At 42.8% G+C, this 23,080-nt stretch overlaps 1 protein-coding gene across 1 annotated transcript; it reads left to right on the top strand.

Annotated features, from left to right (window-relative positions):
- Positions 1 to 609: 609 nt before the first annotated feature.
- On the top strand, positions 610 to 22,957 carry hs3st3b1b (heparan sulfate (glucosamine) 3-O-sulfotransferase 3B1b). Its single transcript, XM_059324587.1, has 2 exons — positions 610 to 1,455; positions 19,916 to 22,957. The coding sequence occupies exons 1-2, from the start codon at positions 875 to 877 to the stop codon at positions 20,532 to 20,534; spliced, it is 1,200 nt and encodes a 399-aa protein (XP_059180570.1). The 5' UTR covers positions 610 to 874; the 3' UTR covers positions 20,535 to 22,957.
- Positions 22,958 to 23,080: the final 123 nt, after the last annotated feature.

Here is a 23,080-nt window from a genome sequence, read left to right as displayed (position 1 = left end):
TTAAAATAACGTTAATTAATAATATTAACGATCTGTTTGGTTTTGTCTGTTTAATTTTAAAAGTATAAGAGTGTGACCTCTGCACTTTAATTCTCATTGAGTGTCAGGATAAAAGGCAAAGTCTCCTGTTACTAAGTCAAAATGTTAATTGATTATTAAGATCTGTTGCTGTCACTTTAGTGACGCTTTACTTTAATTTTAAAGCTCTTGGTAATTTATTTTAAAAGTTTGTTTATTGCGTAATAAAAAGTTGGCACAAAAGGGTCGCAGTGTGTAAATCATATCGGAATAAAGCTGTGGAAAACACTTAAAGTCGTCTGAAATCATTTGAACAATATGTCTGTATAGGCTGCATGAGGAAAAAAACAGTTAATTGGCGTCTATGCCCAATAAGAAAGTTTTCCAAACTCTCAGCAGTCCCGCACACACGCGCTCCATCTCCATACTGAGGCTCCCACGGCTGGCTCCGCCCCTGCCTCCCTCTCATTGGTCCGTTTCTATCAACAAACTGCTGCATATTTACTCTCCGTGCGCCTATTGGCTGCTGCCGCTGTCACTCCCCTGCACGTCTCTCTATAAGGTCTCGTGCTCCAGCAGCAGTTTTGAACAAACCTGAGATGCGCGTGGAGCAGCAGCGCGGTGCGCCTGTCGCAGCTCAACTATCTCCCATATTATTGTAGCCACAACTATGAGTACAAACTACTCCATGCCTTTTCATTCCTGGATCTACCATCGAGTATATTTAAATTAGTGTTTGTATTTATTTTTAGTTTTTAGGTGAGCATGTGCGTAATTTTGCGAGGATTGTGGAGGTGCCACCGGGACTGATTGGGCAATATGCGCCGCTGGGATATGATTTTCAACCGAAAGGCTTATGGAATATAGCCCGGTTTGTCATCGTCTGTATGCCCTCTGGTCTAGCCCCGTGAAGAAGAAGCTACTCCTGCTCAGCATCATGTTTTTAATCTGGGTCTACATGCTCTACTCCTGCGTGGGCTACTGCTACACTATGCCAAGCCTGGTGGTGGACAGTTACCGGGGCAAGGAGACCGCCTCGACGGTGGGCATGAGGACAGAGAGCAGCAGGACGGACCTGGTGTCCAGACTGCTCGCCAAACCGCATCCGTGGGAGGATATAGAGAGCGAGTACGAGGAGCCGTCCTTCAGGACCTCCGCGTCCAGAGACCTGCTCAATAACGAGCTGGAGACGGACCGAGCCGACGACTGGGATGAGATGCGGGGCGAGCAGCAGACCAACCCGGAGCTCAGCGCCATGTCCACCTTCACCAACGGCTCCGGGAGCAAGAAGCTGCCGCAGGCGATCATCATCGGGGTGAAGAAAGGAGGCACCCGGGCTCTGCTGGAGTTTCTCCGGGTGCACCCGGACATCAGAGCCGTGGGAGCGGAGCCGCACTTCTTCGACCGCAACTATGAGAACGGACTGGAGTGGTACAGGTAAAAATCATTTATCACTACTGTGTGCACAAAACAAACGCACTTTACATAATTTTATTACGCTATAAAAGAATAGAGCTGTAGTGGAATTGGCAGTGATGCAAAACAATTTTGCTGATATTGACCACTCAGCAAATATGGCTAAATATGTATTTTTATAAAGCATATTCTGGTGTTGTTAGATTTTTACAGAGTGGGGTTTTCCATTAATTGCCCCCCAGAAACATTAATGGAACCTGAGAAGCTAATTAACTCCAAATTGGTTTACATGGACACGAATTTATACCTAATAAAACTATATAAAATGTTTATATTTTTTATTATAGCAATTGCTGAGGAGATTTTGAGTTTATTCCAATCTGAGCATATTAAGATAAATGAACACTGTGACTTGGGTTGTCACTCTGGTTGCTTTGTTTAAAGTGTCTTTACACCCGGGGCTGCAGGCTTGCACTCTTTAATAATTAAAGAATATTTTTTTTAGGTTTGATTGCAGACTTATTCGATCGTGCATGTATATATATTTATAAAAGTATCGCCTTGTGTCCCGTGCTGAGTCTGCTGTGTGACTACAGTTGTATGCTGGCCTGTTTCTGCGATGTGCAGTGATCTCTATTGGACACAGTGCAACACTGCACCTCCACGGTGACGTGTCTTCAGGCGTTTCTGTCCACTTAAAATGTACAATTATTTAGTTTTTATGTTTTGCTATGAATATGGTGCGTGTTTTATAAATTAGATGGGATTTGTTCTGAGCAGAGTTTCGCATGATAGCACAGCTGGTGTGGTTTATTCTGTGGATTGTTGCATTCGTGTGAGCGCCTGTGTGACAGAAGACATGTTATTACTTTACTACTATGCATTGGATAGAATAATGAACGTGGGTGGCACAACTTGAACAAATTTGCAGTGAAAGGATGCAAAATAAACTAGTGCACCTTTTTTGACTTATTAGACCAAAAAAGTATAATATTAGCGTGTTTTTGTTAGAATACTTACCCTAATGGTGTTCACAGACCTGAAAGCGTTTACACCATTCACATATGAATGGGCTCCACAGGCCGAGCAGCCTACGTTGCGAGAATCTGCAAGACAAAGTGAGGATCCTTCTTGGAACAAAACCCGCAACAAAAACATTATCCTTTTCATTTACATCACAAAGTGACAATATAACGAGCTTAATGACTGCAACACCCCCAGAGAGTAATAAAAAAATAAATAATAATGAGTTTTCCAATCTTCCAATAGTTTGTTTTTATTAATAATTTTATCAAAATAAGTTGCAACAGGCTGTTTATTTGTGGATAAAATAAACACAGTTATAGCCTTAGGGTCAATAAATCGCCGATGGCCAAATCTATTTATTGATTAGTTATTGGACTTCAACTTAAAATCCTCTAATTATTTTCTGCTTTTTGTGCACGTTTACATTGGAAAACCTATGAGTTGCCTATCAACGTTTTATGTGAAGTTAAAAAAGTAAAAGGCTCACCTGTCAAATTGATTTAAAATCAAATAATAAAAAAGACCTTTAGGATTTCGTGTCTCGAATGAAACGGATTTTGCTCTTCTTCTACGTTAAATATGCAGGACCTCGAAGGGGGCCCCAGCAATGTTCGACATAATGAAAAAAAGCCGAATGGGGAAGCAAAGTGTTGGCAGCATTCAAAATAAAGACACTGCTGCTTGATTTGATAGAAGCAGCAGAGGTTTACTGCAGTCTGTTATTTAACCTCCACATACAGTACTTTTCTGGGTATAGGGAATTGTGAGGAAAAGTGCTGACTTTTTTAAGGCCATGAAATCTAATACTTTTTTAAAAGAAGTCATGACTCGAGGTTTTTTTCTGTTGAGGTGAAATGGAAGCATATTGTGTGGAGCTAAATTTCATTTTAGTCCATTTTCTTTTCCTGTTGGTGCCAAAGAATAACCTCATGACAACAGAATGTCTCACTCTTCACTGAAAACAAAACTTACTTCAGACCATTTTGGATAATTTTTGTGTTATGAGGCATTTCATGTTGCCACATGATATGCAAACAGTGATTATGCCATATAAAAATCCATTAACGTATTTACTTACTGGGTTTTGAACAGGCTTTTCATACTTTTATGTGCAGTGAAAAATCTAGGTTTCAGTGAAACAGCTGGTCTAAGCAGTCCCCGTAGTGGTTTTAATGATTCTATTTCTCTAAATCAGACTTCATCCATTGCTGACTCTCCAAAGTTTCCCATTAGGACCAGATACTGGAGATGACTTAGTAGAGAGCACTGGAATGTTCCAGACAGAGGCAAAATTGCGTGGCATTGAAATATCTGCTGTGGGAATATGATCTGATCACGCTGAGGGTCATTTATGGAGGCGGTTATGGACGCTTGTGTGTGTGTGTGTGTGTGTGTGTGTGTGTGTGTGTTGAGCAATTCACCTCTCCTTGTTTGTCCATTTGCACAATCTCTCCCTCTGCCATCCACTATTGTATCCAGCTTGCACCATCTTTTCCTCCCACCAATGGACGCACATTTTCGAGCTGGAATGCCACCAAGTTAAAGCAGAAAAGCCTGAATGGAGGTGGCAATAACAAGTCTTATTGTGGATTTCTGATGTACTTTGACAGTTTTTATTTGTGTCGAAGACAAACACATGATTCATGCCTTTGACCGAGGGGTCCTTGTATCAGGAGGTACACATTTTCACAGTGAGGTCATGCATGAACTGGCCCCAAGGAACACACACACACACACATAGACAGAGAGAGTCAGGGCTCAACAGGCGAGTGTGACTGAGTGTGAACAGCAACGTTTGTTCATTATTTCTCATTTTTCTATTTGCACCTGTTTAGTCAAAGTCAACTGGTGTTATCTGATAAGTGAAAACTTATCTTTAGCACGTATATTAATGGCAAATTGAGAGAAATGATTTTTATTTCATAAGTGATATATAATAGAGCTCAGGGTCACCAGTCTACCCAACTTATTTGTATGGATTTTTCAAAATTTGCATCTATGTAATTTGTGGCATTAAATTAAGAGAAAGCCTCTTTGCTTTCTCTTATTTTGAAAAGTGCAAAAAAATTGCTTGCAACATAACTTTTAATGCCACAAATAGGGGATAAAAGACAGAGAGGATAATTTATCAAAACAAGTAGACAAAGTGTAAAAAACTATGGAATTAAATTTTGGCCCTTTTCAAAATAAGAGAAAGCCTTTTTAGCATTCTCTTATTTTGAAAAGTCACAAAAAATGCTTGCAACATAACTTTTAATGCCACCAATGGGGGATAAAAGACAGAAAGGATACTTTATCAAAATAAGAAGACAAAGTGTAAAAACTATAAAATACAGTTTTGCACTTTTCAAAATAAGACAAAGCAAAGAGGCTTTCTATTATTTTGAAAAGTGCAAAAAATTGCTTGCAACATAACATTTAATGCCACAAATAGGGGATAAAAGACAGAGAGGACAGTTGATCACAACAAGTAGACAAAGTGTAAAACTACAAAATATAATTTTTTCACTTTTCAAAATAAGAGAAAGTAAAGAGGCTTTTATTAAATATAAAGTTATGAAATGCAAATAATGCCAAATAAGACTTGCAGAATTTATTTATTTTTAATTAATGTAATTTTGCTTCTTTGAGACCCAGTATAAAGTTGTCCCAAATTTGAGCAATAACAACAGCAAAAGCACAATCAGCTGTAGTAAATTGTCAATCTTATTATATCCGTGACTGATTCTACATTTGCAGTTAGTTTGAAGGGTTATGTCACTTTTAACAGGCTCTGACTCAGACAGTTCACTTTCCACTCAGCTTCGAGAGGTATTTTATTTACTCCTAACTCTTGTTGACTGCCGCCCTCATCTCGCCCTGTCAGTCTGTGGTGCACGTCGCTCTCTTCATATTCCATTTAGCCCTATTGGCTATGAAGGGGCTTTGATATATAATTACTGTACTGTGGTTTTGCTGTCGTGTCGCGGGCTCTGGTCTGAGCTCGCTGTCAGGGCCCCGGCACTGTTGACGCTGCTGCTCCTCCCTCAGAGTGGCTTTAGCATTAAACAAGGAGCTGGGAACAAGCTGGAGAGAGCGCAGGCTTCCAGTCTGTGATCGTACGGGTGGTGTAAGTGTTGTGTTTGTAGCATTGTGAAGATCATTAAATATCAGATATTGACATTGTTGATCTTTATAGGACATTTTAAGGTGGATTCTAGCTGTTAAGTCATAATAATACAATCTATAACTTTACTTGGAGCCCACACACTGAACTATATAATCTTCAGACCTTGTGTGATGTGGTTGGTGATCAAAGGTTAGGCTCCAGTCGCTGTCGAAGGACTGGTGGGATTGAACCGGCGCCATCCCTGAGCAGGATGTCTCTCTGGTCAACCTTTGTATCTAGTCTGTGATAAAACACAGTGGAGGTAAACACACACACAAAGCAGTAAAAGCTACTTCTAGTGCCACACGGGGGAAAAAGGACAAGTGGTGTATTGTTGCAAAGAAAAAAAACTCACTATCAGATTTTGGATGCTTGCGGAAGTCCGCGCTGTTCGTTATCTAAAGGCAGGTCCACCCCCACTGGTCTCTGCTGAGCCAGAGTCAGACTGCAGCTCCGGGCCGTGTCAGGGACAGTTCTGGATGGGTGCACGTCTTTTTATCTTCTCACCACAGGGGTGCTCCTATTTCCATGTAGGTGACCCATCCACTCTGTGTTGCCACTGACCTCACCCTCCCTTCCTTCCTCTCAATGGCCAAAAGAGGCCACCTGGTTCTATAGAGCCCCAGTGAAGGGCATCGCTGTGCACAAAACATCTCGTGCTGATGTTTGCATACAAGAAAGGTGTATAAAAGTGCTGTTTATGCTGTGTGGTGGTGACCGGCTCAGCTGTGGAGCCACAAATCATTTTCATCTCCAGTCACAAAAGAATGAAACGGTCAGACAGCGTGCACAAATGTCAGCATGGCCTGACTCCTCTGGGATGGCCAGTATTGATTGGTCAGGCTTGATTGGACGTAATGTGGAGAGATGGGTTAAGGGCCTTTGACTGGGGTCAGACCCACGTCTGCTTGCTGACAGGGTCTGTGTGCTGACCATCTGCAGGGCTGCAGAAAGCTGCTGGAACCTACAAGCCCCACTGGGGATTTTACAGCCTGCAGAAAACAATAGCATGTCAGCACAGTTTTTCCTGGACATGTAAGTAAGGATTGTTTTAAAACTCTGCATTTGATAGAATCAATAAGCACTGAAACTTAAGGTGGTGATAACCCCGTTCCAGAGAGGACAAAGATGAACTCAGATGATTAGATACTTTGGCTCTCTGATTGTTTCCTGATTCCTGGAACTCTTTGGCTCCTCTGGGACCGAGCGCCCGGCCAGCCAACCGTACAGCTGACAGCAGGTTTACATCCTCCGCTCAAATCCTCCGTCGCGCAGCCAGCATAAAAACAAGCAGTTTCAAACTCTGCTGGCCAAACTTCTACCTTGTCTTCCCAAATGAGTGGATTATTTGTTAATGGTGCCCCGTTTCCCCCCTCGGTACCCTCCCAGTCCCTGCCTCATGAACTGCTCTTCTCCAGCTGTGCACTTGCTTCGCTGGCGTGTAAGAATAGTGTCACATGTCGCGCTCGGTTCATCCGATCCTGGGCGGGGCTCGCTACAGGCCTCGCTGACCACGAGTGGCTGTCTCTCTTTGGTCAGCGTGGAGGGGACGGAGGCCCTCTGTCCCCGAGTGCCTAAGCTGGCGTGGCTCATCCGAGAAGGGAGAGTGACCGGGGGGTGGAGAAACAGAGAAAAGGCAGCTTTCATCCCCAAATTACAAGCGGTTAATTGTGAAAGGGGAGACCTGTGGAGAAGGGAGTGGCAGCGCTGCACTGTGGTGGCCTCCCCCCTCCCCCTCCAGCTCCTTTCGCCTCCTGATGGTGTCCAGCGAGCACTACCCGCACCAGTGAAGACAATATGGCCGCCACAGACAGGAACCTCCTGCTGGAGTTGAGAATAAAAGCCACAGAGGAAACTTTCTGTCAAACAGAAAAACACACATGCTTTAAAAAGACTCATGCAACTACATGTCTTTGCTTTTCTACGTCAACAACAATGAAAAAAAGGTCATAAAGAAGTGTAACAAAGTATTTTTGGACGAAGAAAGGAAGCGTAGGAGGTAGGAAACGGCGCACAAACCCTCCCTCTGTGCTATGTGTGAATTAGGCCTATTTTAACAAGGTGATAATTTGGATGTTGTGGCACATGTCAGAACAGAACCAGACATCCTCCTAACAGAGTTAACGGTCATTCATTGGTGCTAAATAAACACTCTTTAGCACGTTAAAAAGTTTCCCTGGAGGCTGGTAGAAACAAATTGTTTGTTTTCTTCTTTCGCTATTAAAGATAGAAGAAGAAAAAGAAGTAGAAGTCCTCTGTGTTTTCCAGAGAAAAGAATAGTTGAGGAGTAGGTGGAGGAAGAGGAGAAAGTGATGACAGTAAACCTGTAAAGCCTCACTTGTCCCAGGTATTAAGTCCCAGAGGTAGCCATTAGGGTGCTGGAGAGTGTGCCTGCCTCTGGGTAGAGAGGACACACACACACACACACACACACACACACACAGAGGGAGAGAGAGAGAGCGGCTGAGGTCTCCGGAGGTTTCCATTAGCCTGGCAGTAAAAGAGCAGAGCTCATTAGAAGCCCTGAGTTGTCTCTCTGCACCGCGGCTGCTCGACACTAGTCACTCTCTCCATTTAGATGAACTCCCTGCGCTGCTCTCATAAGAGCTGTAAGAACACTTCGGCTCTAACTCCAAGACAACCTGGCCAAACTCGACTCACTTCCAATTATTTTCCATCACGAGCACTTTTTCTCTTTCCCCCTGTTTAACTGATCAGAATCAGAAGGCAGGCCTGGACACACGGCTATCAAACTACATTTCTAAAAACAACAAGAAGAGCAGGATAATCAAAAACTGGGTCAAAAGTTAGGTTGTGGGTTTAGGAACAAGTCGTGGGTGGATTATTTTTTCTCTTTAAAATGCTTTTATTGTCTTCTATGTCTAAGCAGGCTCTCCTAACACTGCAGAGTATCGGGTCTTTTTCAGAGGAAGTCTTTATGAACTACTCTACTTATTTGAATGGGAAAAATCTGGCACATGTACCCTTTGATTTTTTATCTCTGGAGGATATTTTGTTTCAAATCACAATTTAAAAATTACATTTTTTTATTAGTTAAAAAACAATACAAATACTTTACTTCACACCCTTTAACATAGTTTAATTTTAACAATTAAATATCACAACAAAATACTTATAGTAGCTATGGAAACAAGCAAGCAAGCAAAATAAATAAATAAAATACAAGAAAACATTAAGGTTCAAGTCATTTAGACTTTTCTTTTACACTAGTTTTATAACAAGAAAAGGTGACAAAAATTAAATAAAAATGATAATAAATGCATGAAAAAATAAGAAGAATGAGAAATGACACTTTTACTTGTTACTTGATATATTGTTTAACTTCACATTTCTCACAGCTTTCTACTAGCTAATTTGGTCATGTGGAGTCCTTGATGCAATGGCCGAAAATGTGAAAAACAAATTTTATTTTGCAAGCATGAATTGCTGAACTTTTTTATTCTCTCACATGAAGTCTTGTCTTCAGGGTCTGAAAAAGTCAATCCATCATGACCATATATTTCTAAATTACTATTGTACTCTGGAAGATTTTCTATTTCATCAAATAGTAAATTGGAAGGATGGTGGATGTTGGCAGTGTGTTGGTGGTGCTTTCTAATTCTGGAAAGTGGATATCTCATGACAAAGAAGAAACAGCTTCATTTAGCAGCTGAAAACAAACATTGTCTGAAGTCTCCTGGCTGAGGGATGACACATCTTCACATTTTTTGTCTTTATTTCTTTCACAAAACAGCTCCCTGGCACAGAGCTTGAAGCAGATCGTGTTTCACTTCTAACCAAGAGGCTCACTTATAGAGATACAGCGAAAGGGTGAAAACATTTGTCAACATGCTCCACAACCGTCTCTTGAATGAAACAGCGAAACCCTGAAACTGAGCTTCTCTGCTTTTGGCAGCAGCAGAAATGGTTAAAACGCTGCCTGATGTTCTTAACAGTAATTATCTTGTCTTCGAGGCGCTCAGAGATATTGTAGGAGACAACATCTAGGCTCAAATCCAAAGAAAACTGAGGGATTGCCTGAGGATCCCTGCTGCCACTCTTTCCATCTCAGGTTAATTGTCGCTATCGTTACTCAATTTAGCTAATTATACGTTAGCTGGGGAGGCATGCTGTCTTCAGGAATTTGTAAACCATTAACCTGCAACAACAGCTGCACTGTGAGGAAGCATAAATAATAGTCCGAATGCACAGGAAGATGGTTTTGTGCTCACTGAGTGACATACAGTGGAGAAGGAAATCCCCTCTTTCTCGCACTCACACTTTGTAGTTCACCTGTCTTCAAAAAGGTGTGCAGGCAGTTACGGATGACAGCCAATTCAAACAGGATGCAAAGTAGCTCGCCTGCTCCCTCTCTCTCTCTGTTGCTCTGTGTGTGTGTGTGTGTGTGTGTGTGTGTGTGTGTGTGACTGTGTGTGCGTCTAGGGAGTGGGGGTGGTGGCATGTATGTTCTTCTCGAGTCTGTTTCATCTTTTATTCATCTTTGCTGTAGCTAGATCAAGGAGTCATGTGCCTCTTGGTGCATGTCAAGTGTCAGGAAATCAGTCAGAATGGCTGATACTGCCTGCACACAAAAACACGCAGAAATGCACACACACACACACACACACACACACACACACATATGCTGAGTCTTCACCTGCAGCCCTTCATTGTTGTTTTCCCTGTTGTTTTTTATTCTTTTACGGTTCATCGGTTTATTTCGTCCGAGCTGTCAGCCAGTCACGCCCTGATCCTGATGGAGCGGCTGGAATGTGTGGCGAGCTCCAGGGGCTAACACCTTCAGCAAACACCCAGAGCAAACACACTGATTAGTGCGGATTACTAGTGCTAAACAAATTCTGGGTAATATCGCCAAGTGGTGGATTTTCAAAGAGCGCGTGTCCGCTGGCAAGCGTTCGCGGCTTGTTTTGGCGTTGAAACTCACAATGAGTAGCCTGATCGCTGCGGCCGTATCAGGTGACTCATCTTGAATCACGTGTCAAACAAAGCGGTGAGATGTATAGATCATAATTATTCTTTTTTATATATAAGTTAGATGACAATACAAATACTTTACTTCACACCAGTTTTAACAAATTAAATTAAATATTACAAGAAAATCTAACACTTTTAATACACAAACAAAGTAACAAATAAAAGTAAAATACAAGAAAACACCCAGGTTCAAGTCATTTAGTCTTTACTTTTAGACTTTGACTAAATGTATCACAGGAAAAGAGACAAAAAAATGAATGAAAATGCTGAATGCTTAAGAAAACTAACAATAAAAGCATGAAAAATGACACTTTTACTTGTTACTTGACATATTGTTCACCTTTTTTACCTCACATTCCCACCTTTTCACATTAAAATATATCAGATTATGGAGCTTCCTGCTAGCTCATTTGGTCATATGGAGTCCTTGCTGCAGTGGCGGAGAGTTTAAAAACAGGTCTTTATTTTCCAAGCATTAATTGCTGGAACTTTTTTTTATTAATTTATGCAAGTCTCTGACATGAAGTCTTGTCTTCAGGGTCTGAAAAAGTCAATCCATCGTGACCATATATTGGTAAATTACTGTTGTACTCTGAGGGAAAGATTTTCTATTTTATTTAATCGCCATTTATATTTATATCGCCAAGTAGTGGATTGTCAAAGAGCGTGTGTCCGCTGGCGAGGGTTCGCGGCTGGTTTTGGCGTTGAAGCTCACACAATGAGTAGCCGGATCGCTGCGGCCGTATCAGGTGACTCATCTTGTATCGCGTGTCAAACAAAGTGGTGAGATGTTGAGTTAAGTGTTACCAAAACGATGGGATCTTTCACCTCTCCTAAGCCAGAAAAATGGCCTTTTTTTGGACAAGCTTTTTGCACATTCATGAGAGGAAGGGAGGAGATATTTCTACCCTCCACCATCCCTTTCACCAACTCCTCTATTTTATTTATACCACATGGTGGGCTCCTCCGCTTCACTGCAGGGTTATTAACACTCGGTAATTCCATGCAGCCGTCTATGGCCACAGGCCGCTGCGGTTCCGGGCCCTGAAAAACCCTCCTGGCTCCACACATTCCTGCGCTGTTTTCTGAAGGTGCCAAATAGCAACAAATATACTTAAAAACAGATTTTCCGAGTGGGAAAAATGATAGTTGCTTATTGAATTGAATAATTTGTGCTTGTCACGCTTGTGCGATGCTGCCCATCACGAGGCGACCACAGTGGTGTAAGAGCAGAATGTCTCCGCTTCACTTTAACTATTTTCAGGATGCAGCAGAGGGGGGTATCTGGAGCTGTGGCCGGGGGTAATATGCTGTTGGGGTGTCTGACCCCATGTAGTCCATGACATTATATGTGGCGGTTAGTTCTCTATTTATTTATTCTGCTTTACTAGTGTCTGATGTTGCCTCCAAAACCAGGTTGGGTACGAGCCCGAAACCAGTCTGGATGGTCTGCAACCGCAAGGCCTCCCCTTCTCTCCCTCTCTCTCTGTCTTCTCCTCCCTCCTTCACTCACATTCTCTCTGTCATTCACTCTCCCTCTCCTACACACACACACACACACACTAACACTATGATAAAAAATGCTCCACTCCGGCGAAGCAAGACTCCCCGATTCCAGTGTAAAAAATGATGGATGGACGGGTTGCGTCGGTCGGGTTAACTGCCTTGTTTACATGGAGGGTCAGTGGATTCCCAGGCTTCTCTGACATAGTGCAACTTCTTGATGGAGTTAAGGGGGTCTGGGAGCTGCATTTATCAAGCAGATCAGGACTCTGGCACAGAGCTTTTGGTGTCAAAGTGTCAGGGAGCAAGAAACAAGATGACGGCTTATGCACTCTGTATATGTTGTTCCGGAAAAGCTTAAAATGGAAGCAGCATCATTATATTCTGACCTTAGATCCTGTTGAGCAGTGCCTTACACTCCCTTCTTGTTAGTAGAAATGTTCTAATTAACTGCACAGCCTGTTTATTTTTTTCCAATTGTGCTTGAAGTCTGCTCCGCCTCCATCTTCTTGTCTAGGACAATGGTTCCCAACCTTTGAGGCTGGTGACCCCACCCCTCCCATCTCTAGAAAAGTGTTTCACAAGCAGAAATATTTGTTGAGTAAGCTGTGTGCATAAATAGCTTTTCTTCCTCTTTTCAATCTTGTCCAATATTATGCAAAGCCTCAGATTTTCTTGTTAATGTTTGTTGATTTCAGTTAATCAGGATCTCAGGCCATATCTTGGTGTATAGGTATTTTTAGAATAGGAGAATATGCAGAAATAAGGTCTCTCTTCATTCTCAATTTAATACGAGTAGAGGTATAAACATTATCTGATACATAAATCAGAAATTGATCCACATCCACTGATTCAAACACTTTGTGAAATCTGCAAGCATCAACTCCACAGGCTGAAAAATGAAGCCAATGTGAAATTTCCAAAAATTGCAATTCCTCAAATGGCCACTTGAGGCTGGCCCCAAAAGCAACTCAATCCTCATAGACCCCTGTGTTAAAATGCCCAACTTTACAGCAGTAATAAACATGTTTACAGCCTGGTACGAACAACAGTTTTGTTCTCTTTATCTAATTTTTATATATGTCACTATTTAAATTATATTAGGCTTAAAGTTTTGCATTATTATATGTGTGGGCCATCACATGCAGCCAGGCTTTCTTCAGCCCACCTCAGCTCCACCCATGCTGCACCTCTTTGCCCATTCATTCATCCATGTTTCATACAATCTATAGGAATTTGTCAAAAATATCTTTCTCTCTTTGCACTTGTGTGCCTCTAACTATATCTTAACATATCATATGACACCTAAAGGCAAGAACAGCCAACTCAAGGAAAGAAATACTGGCGTTGGCATCTAAAACTACTTCCAAAAGACACTGGCTCTGCTAATCTGGAGGAAGAATTTAGCTTTCAAAGTGCTCTCCTCCTCATAACCGCACCGCCCCATCCAGGTCTGAGTGTGTGATACTAGGCCAGCCTGCATTATTAATCCTTTTAGCAGACAGATGATTCGGAGGGGCTTCCACCCGGCCACCTTCCTGAGTTTCCAGTGACACCATTATTCAGTGAAGCCTGTTAATTTGAAACCTCAGGCTCTGGAGGCGCACTGACAGTTGACTCTGATCAGGTTGACGAAGCTGTAGCATCACTTAGGGTTCATCATGTGGCGAGTTTTGGGGTGTTAAGTTACAAGCAGGTGCGAAAGACATACGTGGATGGAAGATACTCGACAGCAAAAGTGCATATGCACACACAAAACCAGAGATGTATAAGACACAGATGCACGCAGACCCCCTTCAGCATGCACTCCTGCAAGGTCTCAGCTCCAAGCAGAGGTCTCTGGCTCTTCTCAGCCAGGAAATGAACTGTCAAAAAGCTCTAAGTGGCCACATACTAACACCTGGACTCCACTTCAAGTGCTTGAAAGAGAGACCAGATGAAGCTTCTGTAGCTGCAGCCGGAGCTCGTCTCTTCTCCCTGTGTGCGTCCCGGGCCGACTGAGCCATAAACCATCTTCTCTATTCTTTTAATTTACAGCCAAAGCCATGCTCTGTGGTTAAATATAATGTCAGACTCCAGGCAGAGTGGAGTGTATTTCAAAATGTCTGGCTTCTGTATGTGCTTAAATGCTACTTTGAAAATATTCAGTAAGCCAGCAGAGGCGAGCATGCCTGCCTCCCTCTGTAGTACCCAGAGAGTGTGTGTGTGTGTGTGTGTGTGCATGTGTGTTACATAAACATGTTGCTCACTTCAGTTCCATTTCATAGCATGTAGGATTCTCCTACTCCGAACTGAGAGATTTAAAAGGGAGTGCTGGTAAGAAAACAGCTTTTATTTACCAGTGACTCATCCATATATTCGTGCAATAAAACTTCCACATTTCACTTCCTTCCCACTGCGCTTCTCACACCAGGAGACTTTTTCAGTATCAGATTTCACACATTGTCTTATGACATACATACATTTTGTTTGAATTTGCACTCAAATTTATAACATTGTAGGCGAACAAGCGGTGCCCTGGATCCTGATCGTCCAACGAGGAATAAAGATGTTTCTTTGTATTTCCTGAAAATGCCTGTACGTCCACCACATTGGTTCATGTGAAGGGCTCCGAGTGAGAGGCCCTTGGAAAAGAAAGGCAGCCTTTCAGTGCTTCTTCCCTCATTTCCTCCCTCTCCATCTTCCCACTTGTGAAGTGTCACTTCGCTATCGGACCTCAAGGCCTGATTGTCAGGGGTCGGGGGGACCTCGCAGATCAAATGGAGGAGAGAGCGGGGTGAAGAGTGGAGACTCTGGAGTGTTTTAATGTAAAGAAAACTCGGGATCGCGGCACAAAACAGTTTATTGTTGACGATGAATGTCCGAAAAACAGTCGATTTGTTAGATCGATTCAGCTTCTTCTTACTAAGACCAAATACTATTTATTATTTTCACCCCTACGCCTCATTTTTGCTTGTCATAGTGGTTGAAACCTTCCCTTATGAAATGGGACAATCCTTCAAGGAACTGATCCACAGAAGTAGTCGTCGATGGCGTTAGTTTCAGTTTCAGCCACAGTTTGACATGACTGCTCGCCAGTCTGACCGAAAAAATCTCAGAAAACCTTGCAACAAATTTCTAAACATGCATTTGGTTAAACTGACCACATATTTGGAATCTAAATGCTTATTTTCTTGCCTGAAACAATGCTTAAAACTTAATAAAGTGACATATTAACAGCTTTTAGCCTGGTTCAAAGTCTCTGAAAATGGGAATAGTACAACACGATATCATGATACGATGGTTATTCTAATTTTAAAACCTTTATTCACAAAGAAAATGCCTACGTTTGTTGTTTGCTTTGTTTTTCATGTGCAGCATCAGTCACCATCTTGCACACAAATTTAAGTGTGCCTCTTTAGGTACTATACCACTTCCGTCTATCTCTCTATCCCAACAAGATTCAGTTCACCTTACCCCTACATTTGAACGGGCAAAATGGAGGGTTATGGCGAAGTGGTAGGGCCAAGGGGGCGTACTGGGATTGGCCCTCAGCGCTCAGTGTACCCTGTTGTTTTCTGTGGCGGTACCTCCCATGAGGAGACAACACTCGCTCAAGGGTCTTCAAGCCATAGAAACCAGACGTGTTTAGAGTTAAATGCCCATAAGAGTAAAGCCCCGCCCCACCTTCACTGGTGGATACAAAGTGCCCTCTGATTTTGTCTGTATTCAAATAAACAAAACCCTAATTTGACATTCAAATGCTTTCAACATCCAGACATGTGAGACAATTGAAAAGCTTTTGTATCGAACAGAAAATCGACAGACGCACGCCCAAATAGCTCTCTCTCCTTTTGTCTACCAGCAAACTAGTCATTTTGTCAGGGATGCTGTGAAACAGACAGCTCAGCGGCAGCCCGTTATCATCAAATCAAACATGACAGGAGGGAGGCAGAAGCATCAGACAGAAATAACCCTTTTCCTGACTGCCGTTTATCTCCACTGGGATGAGGGCTCTTTAAAACACGGGGCCAAAGGGCCGCTCCGCCGGCCCCTGTTTGATGCTGTCATGTGACAAGGGCTTCTGCTTTGTGTCTTATCGCTGTTTTTGGCATGTCTTTTAACTTGGAAATATTCTCAATGGACAAAGGTGCAGAGAGGCGAGGAGATAAAAAAAAGTCTGCAGATAGAGTATCATGTGAAAGAGCAAACAAGGATGGAAAAAGTTTTGCATCCTGAGGTCAAGTTTACACTTTTTACAATTTCAGTTGTTATACAGCTGGAGTCTGTGGTATCTAAGGGGGACAGGGTGATGTTTGCAGGGCAATTTTGGCACACGTTCCACTTAAGAGCTCTCCAAAAGGCTTCTCTCACTCGAGGCTGAGAAGGACTGAGAAGTGCTCCACTCAGCCCTCGATAAGCACCCCTCCCTCCCTCCTTCTCCTCTATCTGCACCCTCTCCACCCTGCCCCCATCCCCGCCCCTCTGCCCTGACCACTGCCCTGCTCACCCCTCCGCTCCCGGACAATGGCTCACTTTCAAAGAAAAGCAGGAAAAAAGAGGAGCCCGGTGTCACAGAATTGCCTGTTTGCTGACGGAATCTTTAAAAGCAGCACCTCATAAATCAAAAAGGAGCATAATAGGCATTGTTTCTCCAAGAGCTACTTGTCCCACTAAAATTCCCCTCCTCTCTTCTCCTTTCTCTCTTCCTGCCTTTTTTTTGGCAGGGAGAGCGGGCAAAGTCAGAGGTGGAGGTTTTTTATTAGGGGGGGACCTCTTCTTGTGGATTTGGCGCTTTTTTTAGGAGTTTCCTCACCACTTTCTTTCTCCTTTCTCTGTCGCTGTCCAAGCATCTCCTTGTTTTATGCTCCTGCAACCCCCCAAAAAAGAAATCCCCGAGCTTGGATCAGCATAATCTATCACTATGCACATTGTAACTCAGGCCTCCTCCCTATCTCCATGCCGCATTGTCATGTTGAAATCGGATTAGATGGGAAGCTATTTGCCTCTTCTGTGTCGGCTCTGGACTCTTTTTGTATGTTAGCACAAGGAATGACAAAAAGCTTGCAGGCAGTATCACCATTGTGCATCGAGAGAATGATAAATAACGCGCAGTTTAAGTCAACATGTTTGGTTTTATTTCCCCCGAAGACATTCGAGAGGGTGCAGGTTTAAGTTGTGACAGGGAATTAATGTGTGTGCTCATAATGTGGAGTTTGCATTTATCTCCAGAAATGGTTCGCTGGCTGAGAGATCTGTCATGCTCCTGCACTAAATGACATGCTGAGTCTGTTTAGATTTCAATAATCTAATGAGCTCGGGCCCAGAGTGGCCATCAGCAGCACCTGGAGGATTCCTGTTGGCGTGGCCAGAGGACTGGCCTGCAGAGTCAGACTGATGCTAAAAATGCAAAATGAAATGGGATAATCTAAATGAAAAAACTCTTGGCTGCTACAGTAACTCCGGCCTGTCATCACATGGGATGGATTGCACACATATATAAGACTTTTTTATTTTTAAAGAGGACCTATATTGTGTTTTCCTTATTTTCTGCCATGTATTTAATGTTATAATGTCAGATGTTCATATTTAGCGTGGCCAAAGCTTGCAGAAAACTCAGGTTTCTGACCTTTTTGAGCACTACGTTTCCAACAATTTTGTTCTACTCTTTCTTTATATGGTCATCTACTCCAGGCATGTTGTTTTCGCTACATGTAGCTACATGCTAACGTCAGGGAAACCTATAATCTCTGTTGCTGATGTTTTATAATTGCTCCCCAATTTTGAATCACATTGCTGTTGGAACATGTTTGATTGTGTAGTTTTTTCACTGTAAAAAGTGCCATTATACCTCTTTAAAGTCATTCCTATGGCTGAAATTACAGACAAACAGCGCGTGCACAGATGCAGAAGAGCCTGAAATGTTGACCAATCAGAGCAGTGAGGCGTTTCTTGGGCTTAAAGTAACAGGCGCTGAAACAGAGCGTCTGGTGCAGCAGCCATGTGCAGTGTGAGGGGAAAAATAGTTTAATAGAAATACAAAATGCAAGCATGAACGTAAAAATGAGCATAATGAGTCCGCTTTAACTATTTTGGATGTTTTTTAAGCACGTCTTGTGCAGGATTATAACGAAATAAATGGACTGATGTTAAATTCCCGTCCTGTTTATTTATTATCCTAGTCTGGCCCTGAATGAGCTTTTGGAAAACAGCTTTGCTTCCCCCCCGTCTACTCAATTCACCCCTCTGATGTGTCAGCAATCAAGAAGATATTATCATAATTAGATCACTGGCACTGCATTAGGATTACACAAATCTGCCAACACCATTTCCATGAGGCATTTTATTGGTTACCTGGCATTACCCTTGGTATTTTCTCCCTTCCCTTTCCCCTCACCATTCCTTCTTTCTAGCACACAAATATGTGCATTGATGGAGAGCCGGTGTTCCATGAATTAGCCATGAGCTGGATGGACGTGAACTAGATTCGAGCTTTTAGAGTATATTTCTGAGGAGCAGCTGAAGCTCTGGGGAAGAATTGTGTTTGAATGTGTCCTACATGGTCGTTTCTTTTCCCTTTTTCCCCGTGTGGAAATACTCTGTGTAGGATTACACAGGTTTTCAATGGGTTCGACTACAATAGTACTGTCTACACAATGGTGTATCAGTGCCCTCGCCTTAACAACAAAAGGCGAGGCTATGCGTACAACAGGCTAACAGGAGTTTTATCTGCAAGAGAGCGTGTTCACCCTGATGAGTGCCCTCTGTTATCTCGTCCTTCCTTTGTTTCTTTCCTGCTCCAACTGCTTTAAATAGCTTATATGCTGTCTTTGCATCCCTTACTTTTTGATTTGACAGTTCGCAGTCCAACAGAATTCGATCCCACGCACATCACACATAGTTTTCTTGCTGGTGCGGGGGCCAGAGAGGGAAAGGTGATCCGCGTCCCAATGTCAGTCAAACCGCTCTTATCGCCTCCACCATAATTGAGACTCTGCGGCTGGCCACCAATTGTGAAACATAATGCTGAGAGAGCAGAGCGCGTTCACTTTTCCTTCAAAACCAGTTGTTCTCAAGTACCTCTTGATTATACGTCTGCATGTAACGTATCTGTGTAAAGCCCTCACCCAGAGCCAAACTCACTCTTGTCAAAAAACAGATTCTGTTTCTGAAACAAGCCCCATCATCTTGCAGCACTGTAGCGTGTTTGATTTTCATTTCTTATGGTTGGGATTGTGGGCGGGGCACTGCTTATGCCTGACTCAGCAAGGCAGAAAAAGAGATGAGGGTGAATTTTGATTAAGTCGGACCACTTCGGATCATCTAGCAGTGACGTCTGAGGAAACACTAGCTCAGGAGAGACAAATCAGATAATGGGATTCACACATGTTGTGAGCTAATTTATAAAAAATGCATTGCAAGGCTAATCAGGGTGATTATAAAGGGGTAACAGAGCTGCAAAAAAAGAGGGTTAGGAGGGTTGAGGAGGTGGAAAAACCTGGCTCCTAATCCCTAATATGGTTAAATTCAGGGTCAGTCGTGTTTGGAAATTCCTGTAAATGTTTCCCTGTGTTTGATTATGCAGTAAATAAGAGTTCTCTGTTTTCTGTCAGAAGTGAGATATCTTATGAGTGAGTGAGCCTGTTGATGTTGGAGAGCTGCCTGCACTAATAGGTTTTCGAGCCCTATAATAAGGCTAAACAGGCTCAGTGAGTCATTGATTACAGAACACAGAGCACTCCATCAACTTGATTACATTATGCAAGATGTTGCTCCACCTTACCCTTCTCCTAACCTCTCTTTGTGTCTTTTTTTTCCTTCCCCCTGCAGGGAGCTCATGCCCCGGACTCTGGAGGGCCAGATCACCATGGAGAAAACCCCCAGCTACTTTGTGACCAGAGAGGCTCCAGCCAGGATATCCGCCATGTCCCGGGGCACCAAGCTGATCGTGGTGGTGAGGGACCCCGTCACCAGGGCCATCTCGGACTACACACAGACTCTGTCCAAGAAGCCCGACATTCCCTCTTTCGAGAGCCTCACCTTCAAAAACAGAACTACAGGGCTCATCGACACCTCGTGGATCGCCATCCAGATCGGCATCTACGCCAAGCACCTGGACAACTGGCTGCAGTACTTCCCCATGGAGCAGATCCTGTTCGTGAGCGGCGAGCGGCTGATCAGCGACCCGGCCGGAGAGCTGGGCCGCGTGCAGGACTTCCTGGGCATCAAGAGGATCATCACAGACAAACACTTTTACTTCAACCAGACCAAGGGTTTCCCGTGCCTCAAGAAGGCCGAGGGCAGCAGCAAGCCCCACTGCCTGGGCAAAAATAAAGGCCGAACCCATCCGAACATTGACCCTGAGGTGGTGCAGAGGCTACGGGACTTCTACCGGCCCTTCAACATGAAGTTCTACCAGATGACAGGACATAACTTTGGTTGGGATTGATGTGAAAATAATAAGAAAGACATTTTTTTATTATTTGTCGAAGGTGTTTTTTTTGTTTGTTTCCTCTGTATTTCAATGGCAAGATGTGGAGATATTGCTATATATATGTAAAATGTACAGAAATCTATTTTATAATGATTTATTTTTATTTCTAAGCAATTAATTCACTAAGCTGCCTAACCATATATGTACAAAACATCTGGCCCACATGTTGTTTTTAACATTCCTCATTTTAATTTTGAACTCTCTCGCTCCTCCCTTGTGGTCCTGTAAACTCAGTGGATTTTATCGGTGCTTCGTAATGCAGATAATCAGCGTTTACCGAAGTAGAAATTAAGGGGTAAGATGTAAAAAGCACCATATTACGGGTACAGAGTGCTCAAAGAGAAGTGGAGAATCCATCCTCACTCATACATGCATCATAACTTTTCCTTTAATTCTGATTCTTCTTGTTTCACTGCAACACAGAACCTTCCAATTAAGTTTTGTTTCTGCACTGGCATCGGCCTTATCTGCAGATCTCGTGTCCCTTTCCACTCAATAACAGTTAGATCAATGGGCCTAATTGATCCTCATTGTGTCACTCATGCTTAAAGTATACAGCTGCCCTTTCATTCTCAGTGCTCCTGCTGCCTGCTCTAATGAATGACCCATCCATCAAACGTTAAATCCTATCCCGGACCGCATAAGGGCCCATGTTAACATTATGCTAATCGGGTAAAGGTAACTGGCGGATCGATCGAGCCTCCGCTCTCTAACTCCCCATTAGAAGCAGTGTTGGCTGAGAGCCAGGCTCCTGCCCTATCCACTCAGTTCAAAGGTCACGCAAAGTCTCAATCAAATTTCCTTGAGAGGCATTTGATTTGTTGAGGCGGAGTGCAGCCGGAGCACAGAGGGTCAGGGGGAGTTTGTGCCTTGCAAGATAGGGAAAAAAAAAAAAAATCTTTGCGTGAGGTAGCAGAGGCATATCTGTCAGGAATCGAGCATGAAGATAAGAAAAGATGGCAGACAAAAAAACAACTTGGCTTCGCCTCACTCGCTGCAATATCATGTCTTCAAACAGAAGTCCACCAGGCCCCGGCTCAGATCCCACACTAAAGAGATCAAAGGAAGAGGAAAGGTTTTTGTGAAGCACTCTCAGCACAGCAAGAATTGCCTCAGGCGGGAGGGGTTTCGGTGTCTAACCCCCCTTGAGTCGTCAGAAAAAAAAACCTCATGTGCCATCGTCCATGGCCTATATACTTTATGCCTTATTCACTCTCATCATCCTCACACGTCTCACAATCTCTACTTGTTGCCAAAAAAACCTTTGGGTTGATCTCACGTTTCACACAGCTTGAGTCGCTATCTCCGCTCCCCCCCCCCCCCCCACCCCTGCATCACTTCTTTGTTTTTGTCTTTCTACTTGAATTCTTGATATGCAAGAGGGAGAAAACGCGTAGTTATCATTCTTTGATGTGCTGCCCCCGTCTCTGTGCAGCGGGTGGCACGCTATTATAAGGGCACAGGGAGGCGGCCGTGCTATGCTGTGCTACGCTATGCTATGCATGCTCAATGTGGTGGCCATTATGAAAATGCAGGGATAATGGGAAAGGGATTATTAGCATCCAGAGGAGGGCTTTCGTGTTTAAGCAGGGCCCGGACTGAATGTACACAACCTATCCTCACACCCTCAAAATCAGTTTTAAAGGTCAGATTGTCTCTCAGTTTTTAGGTAAAAGTTACATTTGATTGTCCCTCTTTTTGCTTTTTTAAAGTTGTGCCTCTTTAATTATCTAATACAACACCTGCTCCTGTCATTAAGACGGAGAGTGATGCCTATTTTTTTCTTATTTTCCAGTTTTAACCAGCTGCCGGGTTTAGCCTCAAACCAACAGTTGGTAGCAGGGGACATGGAGGCTTGTGACGCTGCATTTTTTGCAGTGTTATCCTTTATCGTCCCTTCTCTCCTTAGTGCAATGTTTGATTATAAAGAAAGCATTTATGATGACCTCTCTTAGCAAGCCGTCACATCCTGGTCTGACATTTTCCCTGCAGCTGATGGAGAACTACATTTAAATTCCATTCGAGTTCACGTGACTGATGGAATATCTGAAAATACAACAACTTGCACTCATGGGTTTGCTCCGTGTTGCTGCATCGGTTATGGTTGAGTTTTATTCAACCTGTTTTGAGATCTAAAAAAATGTTAAAAAGTTGTTTGTCTTACCCACATATAATATGTATTTAGACTAGCAGATCTGTATGTACAAAAATGAAAAAGACATGTAAATCAAGTATTTTGTGGTATGTACATCAAAGGAATTAATTTTACACAATGCAAAAGCAAAATGGAACAGATGTTTCTAGATGATTAAATACTGAACATTCAAAAATATTTCTTTGTATGAAGAAATAAATAAAAAAGTATATATTTTACCAAATCGTCTTGAGCCTGACTTTTATTTTCTTGATTTTCTGCTGGAGTTTCATTATGAAAGTGGCATAAATGTAATTTTTTTTTTTTTTCTTCAAAATGATGACCCTCTTTTAAGGTTAGATTTGAT

Source organism: Centropristis striata, chromosome 21 (genome assembly GCF_030273125.1).
Source record: "Centropristis striata isolate RG_2023a ecotype Rhode Island chromosome 21, C.striata_1.0, whole genome shotgun sequence".
NCBI classification, from domain to species: Eukaryota; Metazoa; Chordata; class Actinopteri; order Perciformes; family Serranidae; genus Centropristis; species Centropristis striata.
This window is presented reverse-complemented; position numbering and strand designations above follow the sequence as displayed.

Coding starts and splice junctions, on each gene's coding strand:
- hs3st3b1b (XM_059324587.1), top strand. CDS start 875: ATGGAATATAGCCCGGTTTGTCATCGTCTGTATGCCCTCTGGTCTAGC. Junction 1,456..19,915: donor AACGGACTGGAGTGGTACAG/GTAAAAATCATT, acceptor TTCCCCCTGCAG/GGAGCTCATGCCCCGGACTC.